Here is a 13,143-nt window from a genome sequence, read left to right as displayed (position 1 = left end):
AGTGATGTGGATTTGTAGACTCTCCCCCCACCACCCCAATCACGTCATGCAAGCAGGAAAGCATGAAATTTAAAACTGCCTAACATTAAAAAATAAGTCTCTTTTAATTTATTTGCATTCTAAAATAGAGCCCTTATCTGAACCTTTTTTCCATATAAAACTCTGCTTAGTGATGTACAAGATTTATCAAGCCCACGTCACATTCCCTTTAAAATCTGAAGTTCAATCACTATTTGTTTTCTACTATTATACTATGTTTTGGCCACAAGTGTTTATTGGTCTGTCATTGCAGTAATTTGCAACTTCACAATAAACCAGTCTGACATTTTGGGTCTTGAAGATACATACCATATATATTTCTTTAAAAATAATCATACTTTTGTAAGCAATACTTTACAGTAGACACCTCAAAAATCTACCATAGATGTGAAACTTAAAACGAGAAAAATTTAAGTTCTAAATCTTTATACATATATATCCAGATTTCTATATATATTATATATACATACAGAAGTATATATAAAATATATATAATCAGATTTGAAAAATGAACAAAAACTGGGCACTGTACATAAAGTCTTTTTAAAACTCAAACAATAGAAAACTCTTTAAACATTAAACAATTTTAATAAAAGTTTCTGTACAATGCTAAGCAGTTTTATTTACACATAGAAAATGTAATAGGAGTAGTGTTTGAAATTACAGAACTCCTTAAAATTTCAATGGCAGGTAAATCTGGAAAAAATAACAGCATTCCATTCACAAATATTTTCAAGCAATAAATATGTATTTATAAATAGTGTAAATTTACATCAAGATTAGAAACAAAAATCACAAATCTGAAGTTTATTCCTTAGTCTATGTGCAATCCATTATCTTTGTGACTTGGCTGTTAATTTTTTAAACATTTTTATTTAGGAACCAAAAGTGTAATAACCGTCATGGTTTCAAAACAAGACAGAAAAAACATAAAAGCAGTAAAAAAGTTCCTTACCTAACTTTTCACATTAAAAAAAAGTTGACCAAAGAAAGACTTAAAATTGCTAACTACCTTACAAAGAAATGACCAGCTAGGCTAGTTGTTTTTTTTCTTTCCAAGGAAAATTCTGAAGGGGAAAAGATAGATGAAAACCAATTCGTCAGCCCAGAAATAGAGAAATATAAAAGAGGTCGTTTTCAAGTCAGTAGTCTGTATGATTTTGCCAGTTTTGTCAGATATATACAAAACATGGAATTTATTATTCTTTTTTCTCTGAAGTATAGCTGATCAGCTTCAGGAGAGTCCCGGAGTAGGAGCAGTGCTCTCCCCTGTCCAGTTGGGTGACACTCCGCACTGGGAAGGTTGCATAGACACAGTTTTCAGCCAGCAGCCTTACGAGATAGTTACAAAAACCAGTGGTGCAGAACTGAGTTACTTCCTGAATAGCAGAAAAGGTCTCATTTAACGTCCATGGAACACTATCAAGATGAGGAGGATGGTAATGGAGGAGCCTGCAAATAAAAGGGACGTTACTTTGGTATTCGCACTGTTAACGGTGTTCCCTAGCTCAAGGCTACAGGCACAGTCGGCCTCTGAAGGTAGGCGAAGTAAGGGTTCTGAAGAAAGTTCAAGGGCCTGCTACACAATGTCAAGGAATAACTTCCCTTACCTTTCTCCCACCTGGGCAATTTTCCTAAGGGTCTAAGACCACTGCTCTACTCAGCGCACCCACCTTTTTCTGTACTTCGCCAATCAGTCAAAACCTCTTAGGATAAGTTATTAGGATGCCCGTATTTTAGACTGCTTCCAAACAAACAAAATAAAAAAGGCTTGTGGAAAATGATTTCACGGATCATAATTTCATCAGTGGCTCGCTTCAGAACCTATCTCAACGAGATCATATATTTTGCTGAACAGAATTCCAGAGCATTGTCGTCTTCTTCAAGCGATCTTCAAGACCATGTAAGTGAAAACGGGAGCTACATTTCAGTAATTCAGTTTCTGATCACATATGTAAGAGAAAAGTACTGGAGGAAGTCAACAATTCGTAAATTATATCTGTGTTTCTATTCATGAAACTATTGATACGCTAGAGTAAAAAGCTTCCCCCTAAGCATCTGCTGGTTAACATTAAAAACTGTGTAAAACTTGTAAGTATACTTGAATTTCATAAGGTTATGTAACATACCAGGAAGTTAAGCTCCATCAAATATTCCCGGGAGGTTAATAGTTCTGGTAACGACAAAACTTTAAATAAATATAATTAGCTGTAAAAGCCGAAGTCTATTTAAGACCACACTTACGGATTCATTTTGTGGACACTAATAACCTATGTACACATTTTATCAACTGAAATCGAATGACACAAAGGCTATGACAGTGTTCTAAAAGCACAGAAAGATTTTAAAATGTCATTACTGTGACATTATTCAGCCTTGGACTCACGCAGGAAGAAAAGTGAAAATGAAATACGCCAAGTTCATAGGAATAAATACTTGGAAGGAATGATATGACTGTTTCCTCATGCAGTATCCAACAAGTGAAAGGAAAATTTAAATATTCCATTACCTCCTACTTTTCAGGTGGCAGAACAAACACTGCCGCTTCCCTATCCAGCTGAGTATGTACTCACATGTTCATTTCACTTACTAATGTAAATTGGTCATAGACTTGCATCAGGTCCTCCATTTTATACTGTTCTAGCACCACAAAATTTTCCAGGTTTCCGCTGGTTTTTCGTGCACAATCTTGGCAATGCACTATGTAGGTCTTTCGAGAATTGCTCTCATTAGTGACAAAGAGCAGATCAAAAACCTCCACCTATTTTTATGCAAGAGAAAAAGCATTCAGTGGAGATCATGGTATTTATTTATTGTACTGTTTTGGTATAACCACAGAATTCTGCTTTACGTGGAATTGTGGACAGTGATCTCTGGTTAAGAGTAGGTACTAAGGGGCGCCTGGGTGGCTCAGTCGGTTAAGCACCCAACTTCGGCTCAGGTCATGATCTCGCGGTCCGTGGATTGGAGCCCCGCATTGGGCTCTGTGCTGACAGCTCAGAGCCTGAGCCTGCTTTGGATTCTCTGTCTCTCTGTCTCTCTGTCTCTCTCTCTCTGCCCTTCCCCTGCTCGCACTCTCTTTCTCTCTCAAAAGTAAATAAACATTAAATAAAAAAAAGAGTAGGTACTAAGACAAACATGGTCATGTCTGAGAATCTTTAAGAGAGCCAGGTATATTCTGTACCAAACCCAAAGACATGGGTGGCACGGCACATGTAGGGGAACGATCTCAGAGAATGACACACTCGTTACAACCACTGGCAAAAGCCTAGTTCAAAGGCTGATCAAGGTCAGCCTATTTTTGTTTTGAATCCAAAACACTGGCATACAACCAGAAGAAAGTGATTGTTATTTTCCATTTACTTGTCGGTGCTCATCACGGAGTACTGTCTTCTCCCACAGACTGAGCTCCTCAGATGAAGACTATGCTTTACTCACTTTTGTACCCCCAGAACATACCACAGCGCTCACACAAACCTCAAACCCTATGTGGTGAATAATCTGATTTTACAGATGAGGAAACTGAAGAGGTCAGTGACGGTGAGCATTCAGTTATAAGCCTCATGTGAGGGAACAGGAGTACAAGCAAAACGTGTGCTCATGAGTATCGGATGATTTTAGAAATAATAACCTCTACCTTTTACAGAAAGACTGAGGAATTGCTAAGGTTCAGGGGGGATAAGAAAGAACAGTTAGGGATAGGAGTCATTCTCAAATTCTGAAAAGCTTGTACACTTTTTTTTTTTTTTGAGGCATAACACACCTATCTGATCTCCCAAAGACTTTTGAGAGAGAGCATGAGCGAGCGAGTGGGAGAGAAGTAGAGGGAGGGGAAGATTGAGACTCTTAAGCAGGCTCCACGCCCAGTGCACAGCCTGATGTGGGGCTCGAACTCATGACTCTGAGATCAGGACCTGAGCCGAAATCAAGAGCCGGATGCTTAACTGAGCCACCCGGGTGCCCATGATCTCCCAAAGATTTAACTTTGGCCAGTTATACAACATCAGAGTAGCTGATGGATTCAACCATTTCAAATAAACGTCAGTGTCAGAATACAGAATTTCAAGGTCTGAAATGGATCACTAATATCCTTGGCTTTGGCAAATCCTTGAATTTATACAATCAAATTCAATGAATTTATTCAATGAGAATACTCTCATGACCTCATGTCTTCTTTGAACAGTGTGTTCACTAAAATCTCAGTATTCACCCACCATTTTACCATTACTATCAATGAACAACAACGTGAACCTCATGACCCGAACTAGAAAATTTGTGAGCATTCTTCAACCTGTCCCTCACTTCTGCCATTTGATGAGTTGTCTTGTGGATTTTACTCTCTAAATATTTTTGAATTCCTCTCCTTCTTTAATATTCGCACTACAATCTAGGGAAGGCCTTAGGATAACAACTCTTAATTAAGACCCCTGTAACGTAGCTTCCTATCTCCATTCTCTCCAATCACATTTCTCTTTGAAACACATACCCACCGTTGCTGATGCTCAGCAAAGCTTCCTACCACCTAGACTTGTAAGTAGAATTTGCATTGCCTGTGTGCCAGCCACACTGGATGACTTAACCCTTTTCTGAATAAGCCATTCCATTTCCCAAGTCGTGCCTCATAATAACATTCACTCTACCTCTACTTCTCACCATTTTTTAGCCCACCGAAGTCACACTCACTCATCCTTGAAGGATGGACTCAAACTTTAATACTTTTGTGAACTCTTACACCGATACCAGGAGGGAAAATTAGGTCACCCTCCCCCTCAGTGTTATCGTAAGTCAGTAAGACCAACCTCACATTCACCACAGGCTCATGTACAATTAGTTGTTTATAATTGGTCTTCTCCGAGTAGAATGTAAGCTCCTTCGGAACAGGTACCACATTAATATCGGTTTCTGCTTCTCTTGCCAGCCTTGGCCACAGGAGATTGACCAATGTCTTATGAATTACACTAGAGCGAACAGTGATCTGCCCGGAGCTGTACCAAGCTACATCCACTTTCCTGTCTTCTGCATACATCTGGATTATTCCCAGTTTAAAATCTCAAGACTAAACTTCTTGATGATCATCATTTGTTAAAATATCCCTCAGACAGAGGACACTGTAGATTACTTTTAGAATTAATTCACTGTTACCGAAACAGTATGTCCTGAGATTCAATTTTAATGAAATAGCTAAGTAACAAGAAAATAACAAGCCTGAACACAATGTCAACTGCAGGAAGCTGCAGGACAGAAGAGCATAAACACATTTCAAATAAAAGTAACTAAAGAGAATCCAAAAAAGTAGGGAGGTAAGAGGCTTTATAAAATAACAAGATTGAACACAATGTCAAATTCAGTAAGCTGCAGGACATATGGGTATACGTACATTTTAAAGAAAAGTCACTGGAGAGAAACCGAAAGTAGAGAGGTAAGAGGCTTTACAAAACAACTGTGGATGACAACGGTTACTTACCTCACAAATGCTACAGTAATGCGCAGGCTCTTCTTTTGTCCGCCCATGCCATATAATCTCTTTTCCTGCAGCAATGAGAGCTTCCCTCAATGTCTGACATTGCTTCAGAGTTCTCAGAAGACAATACCTATTATGGGGGAAAAATTATTTATGACCAGCAACAGAAGACTGCATGTTTTTAGCATAAGAGATGAACTACCAGAAATATAGAAATGCCAAGAGACCAGGTTGTAATATCTGTGACTTTATCTTTTGTCAATTTCTCAGACAGTGTCTTAATTAAAAAAAAAAACACGGCCAACGCTCAGCAAGTCTGATGACAATATTAGGTCATTTAAACATGAAAATGGATATCTGAATATCAAAATATAGTGACCTTAATATAAAAAACAAAAACAAAAACAAAACAAAACAAAACAAAACAAAAAACAAAAACAACCCTGACTCCTTGCTTAAATAGAAGTTGCTAGTTTTGGCTCTTATTTGGGCAAGTCAATTAACCTCTTTGGGAGTCAATGTCCTCACCCTTGACCTAAGGGGTATAAATTCCAGATATGAACTGCTATGATTCTATTAAGGCAGGAAGACACATTATTTCTATCACTACCACCTGGACACTCGTAAACAGCATCGTCTGCATAACTGCATCTGAAACTTCTGAGTCTATACACAGAAAACCATTTATAGATTTAGGCACTACACGATACAAAATTGGTTTCTCAACAGTGCTAAAGAAGAAAAAAAGACATTACTTGATTTTAACTTGAGGATAATATAGTGGAATCTTTCATTTACACTACCACGAGTGAACTCTTCTTGTAGTAATTTATAACTTTTCTACACTCATGATACTAACGATATAGTGAATCCTCAATCTGTGCTGGTTTCCCTACAGTTTGCTGTCATTACTTGGAATTGTCTGCTAAATTCTCTTAACTCTCCTGTGAATTACTGGCTCAGGTTCTCCATTTGAAAGAGGCTGGACTAGAAGATCTCTAAGGTACTTTTCAGCTCTCAAATTCAGAGACAATGAAAATGCCCTAAAGAAAAGGAAATGGGTTTAGCAACTGAGTACTGTTTGAAAGCAAAGTTCCTGCCTATTTTATTCACTGCCTAGGACAGTGCCTGGCATATAGTAGGTGCTCAATAAACATGATTACTTAAGTAAAATTTAAAGTATCATAATAGCATATTTAATTTCTCTTAATTTACATTTCCTATTTCCTAAGTTACAAGGTCATAACATTGTTACTCATCAGAACCCATGTAAATTCAAACCAAGGTAAAAAAAAAAAAAAGATGACTAAAAATATGTGTTAATTTATTTAACAAATATACAACAACAGCAGCATTACAGTTGTAAGGCAGATCCTTTCAGTTCCACATTCAAAGAATTTCACTCTTAGTTTGGCTCCGGCAATTGTTGTGTTTAACTTACGTAGAAACCAAGTAAACGCTTTAGATTCTGGTTGCAGGTCAAAGGTAGGGCAGCTGTGTGTGGAAGGGGCGGCAAAGAGGTGTCAGGGGAGGTAGCAAGTAAAAAGTCAGATCAGGGCAAAAAGAGAGGGCATGTAATTCTAGACTGTGCCACCAGCTCTTGAACAGTACCTGCTCCTCCCTTTTTAACCTCTCCGTGTCACATACAATTCGCCCCTGATGCCACTGAGCTTACTGAACAAGTTTTCCAAGCAGGGCCTCAAAATAAGGTCTCTTTCACAGGAAAGTAACGCCTAAAACTTTGCCGACACCTTTAGAAGATTTGCAGACTCCGCTACGCTCTTGTGTGAGAGAACAAACAAAAGTAATAATACAATAAAGGACAGAAATAGTAAAACGTAAGAAACAGGAAGCACGGTATTAGGGACTTGAGACATGTTATGCCACGTAACCCTGTGCAAGAGGCACATCTCCATCTTACGAATGAGCAAACTAGGGTTCAGAGAAGCAAAATTTGCGTGATGTCATAAAGCTTATTTTGAAATGGTTTGTAAAAACAAAACCTCCAGCCTCCGCTATCTCACACTGTACTTTCTTCTTGCTGGTCTCTCTTCCTGTCTTTCTACCTGCCTGCTCCCCCCCCTTCTCTTTTGAAGATGAGATTCTTAAAAGCTCAGCAAATTTAAGTTTTTGTTTTTCTTTTTTTTTTTTTTTAAATTTTTTTTTTCAACGTTTATTTATTTTTGGGACAGAGAGAGACAGAGCATGAACGGGGGAGGGGCAGAGAGAGAGGGAGACACAGAATCGGAAGCAGGCTCCAGGCTCCGAGCCATCAGCCCAGAGCCCGACGCAGGGCTCGAACTCACGGACTGTGAGATCGTGACCTGGCTGAAGTCGGACGCTTAACCGACTGCGCCACCCAGGCGCCCCAAGTTTTTGTTTTTCAAACACACAGCCTGGCTTCTGTGGAGTACTACTCCACTCTACTCAGTGAATGAACTTTAACCTCCAATGCTACAGACCACTTTGGTAGACTACAGTTTATAATTTATGGCTCATCGGGTAGTTTCACCCAGAAAAAGGCGATTAGTATGTATTTTTTCCTGCAAACAATGAACGGTTAGAGCTAGGGTTATTAGGAGTAAATACTAAGCCATGAGTATTCTGCTTCTGGAATCACAGCTCCAGAATTTTTATTTTGGGAGACTAGAAAACCGTCAATTCAACTAATGCGATCTGACAACGAATCACCAAATTGTGGCTTCCCCCCCCTTGTCCTTAGGTCTTTTCCTTCAAAGTTTTTGTTTCTTCCCATTTTCAAAAGGTAGCAGTTGAAACAGAAGGAGAATTGAGAGAAACAGAGGCTGTTCTGGAGTCCACAGCAATGAGCAGGTCCTAGAGAAAGGATGTGATTCAACTGAAGGGTAGGGAAAAATCCATAGAAAATAAAAACATTTGGGGAAAGGATTCCTAGAAAGATCTAATATTCAAGACTTAACAGTCACCTGTTCTGCTTTGGTTAATCACAGACTCTGATTTCATATGAAGACAACATTTGAGTGTATCGAAGAGCTAAAAAGTAAGAATCAAACAAAATCACTGTTGTCGTTTCCTCTTCACTTCCCTTTTGATGAGTTTTAATAAATTTATCTTACAGCAATGAAGAATGCAACTTGTTAAAAGCGAAATACATCACTAGCAAAAAGTGTAAAAATGTAGAAGACAGAAGATGCTGTTTTTAACAGATGCATTTTGGGACCAGGGTCAGAAATGATTTCAGGAGCTAGAGAAGCAGGGAATTCTTTGACTTTTAAGATCAGTCTGGTGTCAGGACCCAAGCCCTGTTTTTAGCTGTCTGGATGAAAGACTACAAAAAAAGGCAGGGGATATTAAAGACAGCTCTAGCCTGGAAGAAAACCACAAGGAAGAGGCTGAGTGAGGGCTTGTTGTATTTGAGGTTACACAGTAGAATCTAATCCACCCCAAAAAGCCATCTACAAAGATGGACCCACAAGAGGGATGAACTTTTAGAGAACCATGTTACAAAGGGCCTAGAAATACAAATATACTTGAAATACCAGAATAAGAAAACTCAAGACAAATGTAAGGACAAACGATAACGTACAATATAATCATAATCAACACACTGGGCAAAAGATAAATAGACAAAAGTATGCCACGAATGCTAGAAGGAAGAAGCTCATCTTCAGTCGAGGGGGGATGGGAAATCACAGCAGTTTCCATAAAGAAGTTGTCAATTTAAATGTGAGCAAGGAGAGGTGGGAGGAAAGGATCTTCTAGGCAGAGGGAATGCCATGAACAAAGCTAGTATGGGGATTATTTAGGGAACAAATAACTGTTCTTACAAAATTTTAATCTTGGGATGGGATTTCTGGGGAGAGGAAAATAAAGGAACAAAGCCATAGTGACGTTACGTAACGTTGAAGTTAAGACGACACTGGGAACTACTCACACATTCTGGGGGCAACCTGACCAAGTTTCCAAAGTAAGTTCCCAAATATCAGATGAAACATGGATGGGTTAACTTGGCGTGACACTTTCTAAATCTTTACGGTAACAATCTTAGCCACTAAGAAGTAGGTGGTGTACAAAATTAAAGTACACCAAGAGGTGCCTCGCCTTGACCAATCTTCCTGAAAAGAGCCACGCAGGCAAACTGAGCCAACATGTGAGCCTTTGAAACATACCTGCCACCTGTCACTCCAGGGGAACATTCCTCTAGGACAACAGTGAGTGTCTGAATGTCAGGAAGACATCGAACAGTTTCATTTGAACCAACCACATGGCGGAAAATCAAGGTCTCAGTCAATGATAAAATGGGTATCTTAAGAATTTTAAACTCTTGGATGGAAAATCAAGCATGAAAGCAAATGTTAACTAGGAGGATGCAGAGTTTTAGAGTTTTTGGATTTTGTTTATTCAGTGTTCTCACAAAGCAACCGTAATGTTTTACACAATGGTGCTTTAGAAGACCCAGCCCCAGGACAAGGACACCAGGATCTACAGGCACAATGGACTGGTCTTCATGGCTAGCCCCTCTTATCCAATTATCAGGCCAACTGGCGATTACCAAAGAGTTGGACTACACCTCATTTATCCATTTAAAAATGGGAATCAAAGGGAAAAGGGAGCTAATACTGAACAGTTTGCTGTAACGTGTACTCAAAACCTCTGTGCTTGTGATGAAGTTTCTATCACGTAGATAGGGTAATAATCCATAATATGTGCAAACGAAAGGGGGAAACAAAAATACTGTTAGTTTTAAGCGATCTCATCTAGTCTAGGATGTTAGGGACTTGCCTGATCAGAGGATTCATCTAGGCCACTGTGAAAGAGATTCCCAGGGTTCTTCCCATACAGCTCTGAATTTACTTGTTAAGAACAGAGACTAGAGACCTAGTTAGTAAGAGTCTCAGATGATTTTTATGATCAGGCAAGTAAGAACCAGTGCAACCCTCTTACTTCTTAAGCGGTGAGATGGGAAACAATGTCTAAAACTTGTAGCATTATTTTTCAACAGGCCTTGGTATGATACCAACTTCACAAATTACATGTTTACCGTAAGACCATAGACAGAAAACTGCAGAGCAGATAAGAGAACATTCTAGAGCTAGACTGCCTGGGTTCAAATCCCAGCTCCACACATACTTCTTATCCTCCATGCGTCAGTTTCCTTCCTGCAAAAAGATGACACCTAACTTACAGTGCTATTGTGACAATTACATATGTTAGATAAAGTGCTTACATTAGTGCCTGGCAGTTAGTGATATTTAAATTTGACACGTCAAATTCTTAAACCGTGTTGAAATGATTGTATCATGAATAAACCGAAGTTATTTAATTTGAAAAAACGGTGCAATGGGTGCCAACCGAAAGTGCAATAATTATACCAAAAAGAACACAAAACAGATTATTTACAAGTATTTGGTCGAGATCCCATTAGGTCAGGATTTCTCAATCTGGGCATCACTGTCATTTTGGGCTGGATAATTCTTTGCTGTGAGGGGCTGTCCTGTGCACTGTAGGATGTTTAGCAGTATCCCTAGCTTCTACCCACAAAATACCCGTAGTACCCGTCCCATTCGAATCAGGGCATTGCCCTCATGTTCCCTGAGGAAGGGGGCAGGGGGAGGCAAAACTACCCACATTTGAGAACCACGCACTGGGTCCATGAATATTACCTGAAAACCGGAAGGTGATGGGGGTTTCTATCACTGATATTAATAACTGTAACTACAGCTACCATTTGCTGGGCGCTTACTCTGTGCTAAGACCCACATAATACTTGTGGACGTTATATTAGAAAGACAAAATTCTTATTCCCATTGTTCAGAAAAGGAAACAAAGACCAGTAGGGTTTGGTAATTTGCCCATTCCCCCCACCGCCAATAAATGGAGAAGCTGATATTTGAAGGCAGGTTGGACTCCAAACAACTACACAGAGCTGCCCTGCCTGGAATATTTCCCTGAGGTATTAAATAGCACAGAATCTAAGACTTTGGAAAATTACACAGGAAAGGCAAATAACGAACATATAATGATCACATATACACAAAAGGCTCAGAGAAAGCACATAAAGCATTAATATTGTGCATATAAAATGGTACGTTTGAAAACAGAAATATAAAAACAGTGCTTTGTAAGTGGTCAAAAGAATGACAGAATGATATGGCAAGAACTTAAGTTTGTGGGGGTGGTTTTTAATGGACTTGGTACTATTGAAATTTTAGAAAATTTATTTTCAAGTATTGGCTTATAAGTTATTCGCATTTTTAGAAGGTATAATCACCTAGCAGATTACGGGGAGGTTGACAAGAGACTGTATATTGGGAAAATTAGCCTTCTACTCCTTTGCACACTGCCTGATATGCTCCTCCCAAATCTAAGACTTCCTAATATTGAACTTTTCAGAGGAAAATGGGGTATCTGGCATTCTGTTTTTGACATCTGAAAATGTACTAAACTACTTATCATCACAGCGGTTTCAGGGGAACTAACTAGTAGGAGGTGGCGAAACCAGAGTTTCCAATGTGTCAGAAACATGCTATCATTACATTAACCTGCTAACAGCCTAACATGATTGCAGCAATTTAAGCTGTATTTGTTGGAATTGGCCTTCTCTACTGAGATTAAACCATTCAACTGCATCTGAGAGAATCTACTACTCTGAAAGCCTGTTCATCTACAGGGAAATCTCATCAGTACCGGCTCCAGAGCTCACTTGCTACACTATCATTTGATTCCTTTTCAAGGGTCCTGTTAAAAGGAATACTTCAATGCTAAAACATAATGAATATACGAGCCTTATGAAAGTGACGTTAAAAAGAGCCTTAGCACTATGCAGGGGGAAAATGCAGGCCACAGCAATGTATCTCAAATATCTGAAAAATGGGAATTATGAATTTTCAAAGAATGTTTCTCTTAGCTCCCAGTCAACCCGTTTTAAAATTAAAACCAAAGGGTAAAAACTGTATATTCTGATGAAGATGGATAAACAGCAGCAATAATCTCCCCACCTTCGATTTTAGGTGTTAAAGTACCTATTTAGTAAAACCTCATTCATGCAAGACCCACCAAGGAGAACACCTATGACATAGTTTTACACTGGAGTGGGAAAGGGGTTTACTAAAAGTAAATGCTGTCAATAGTTCTCAAAAATGTACAACCCAAATAAAATTATGAGAAAGCAAATTCACAACATGGAACTGTGTAACACAAAAGTCTGCCCTCTTCAAAAAAAAAAAAAAAAAAATCACATAAAAAGACTTGTAGATTTAAAAGAGACCGAAGACACAATGTCTGCATACTGAATTCAGTGTCAGCATAGGGGCTGGTGGGGTGGGGAGATTTAAGAGCTACAAAAAGACATTTTTGGGTAGTTGGGAGAATATCGAATGTAGACTATTAGCTAATTATTATTGAATTTCACATCTTTAATACGTTGAACAGTACTGTGGTTACACGAGAATATCCTTATTCTTAAAAGATGCAGATGGAAGCATTTGGGGTCATATCATAACGTCTGCAAATTACTTTTTCGTATGGCTCAGCCAAAAAACTCTGTGCCATGTGTGTGTATACAGAGACTGCTAAGTGAATGTAGCAAAAACTTATCTGATGACTCCAGATGAGGTTAGATCAGGTATTCACTGTACTCTTCCTTCAACTTGTTTGGCAGATTT

At 38.8% G+C, this 13,143-nt stretch overlaps 1 protein-coding gene across 10 annotated transcripts in view; it reads right to left on the bottom strand.

The window, feature by feature from the left end:
• Positions 1–325: 325 nt before the first annotated feature.
• The window catches only part of KDM6A (lysine demethylase 6A), a 207,142-nt gene continuing 194,324 nt past the window's right edge, over positions 326–13,143 (bottom strand). For 6 of the 10 annotated variants that reach the window (XM_047076105.1, XM_047076107.1, XM_047076111.1 and 3 more), the window contains 3 exons: positions 5,504–5,630; positions 2,630–2,800; positions 608–1,491 (listed from right to left, as the gene is read on the bottom strand). In XM_047076105.1, coding sequence (XP_046932061.1) covers positions 1,462–1,491; positions 2,630–2,800; positions 5,504–5,630 — 328 coding nt within the window. In that variant the 3' untranslated portion in view covers positions 608–1,461. Of the gene's footprint in view, positions 2,801–5,503; positions 5,631–13,143 lie in introns of all 10 variants that reach the window. The other 4 variants (XM_047076109.1, XR_006961456.1, XM_047076106.1 and 1 more) reach the window with 4 other exon arrangements.

The sequence above is a fragment of the Lynx rufus genome, unplaced genomic scaffold, assembly GCF_022079265.1.
Source record: "Lynx rufus isolate CCGP_SWC_20201006 ecotype Redwood Valley unplaced genomic scaffold, mLynRuf1.p SCAF_14, whole genome shotgun sequence".
Classification (NCBI taxonomy): Eukaryota; Metazoa; Chordata; class Mammalia; order Carnivora; family Felidae; genus Lynx; species Lynx rufus.
This window is presented reverse-complemented; position numbering and strand designations above follow the sequence as displayed.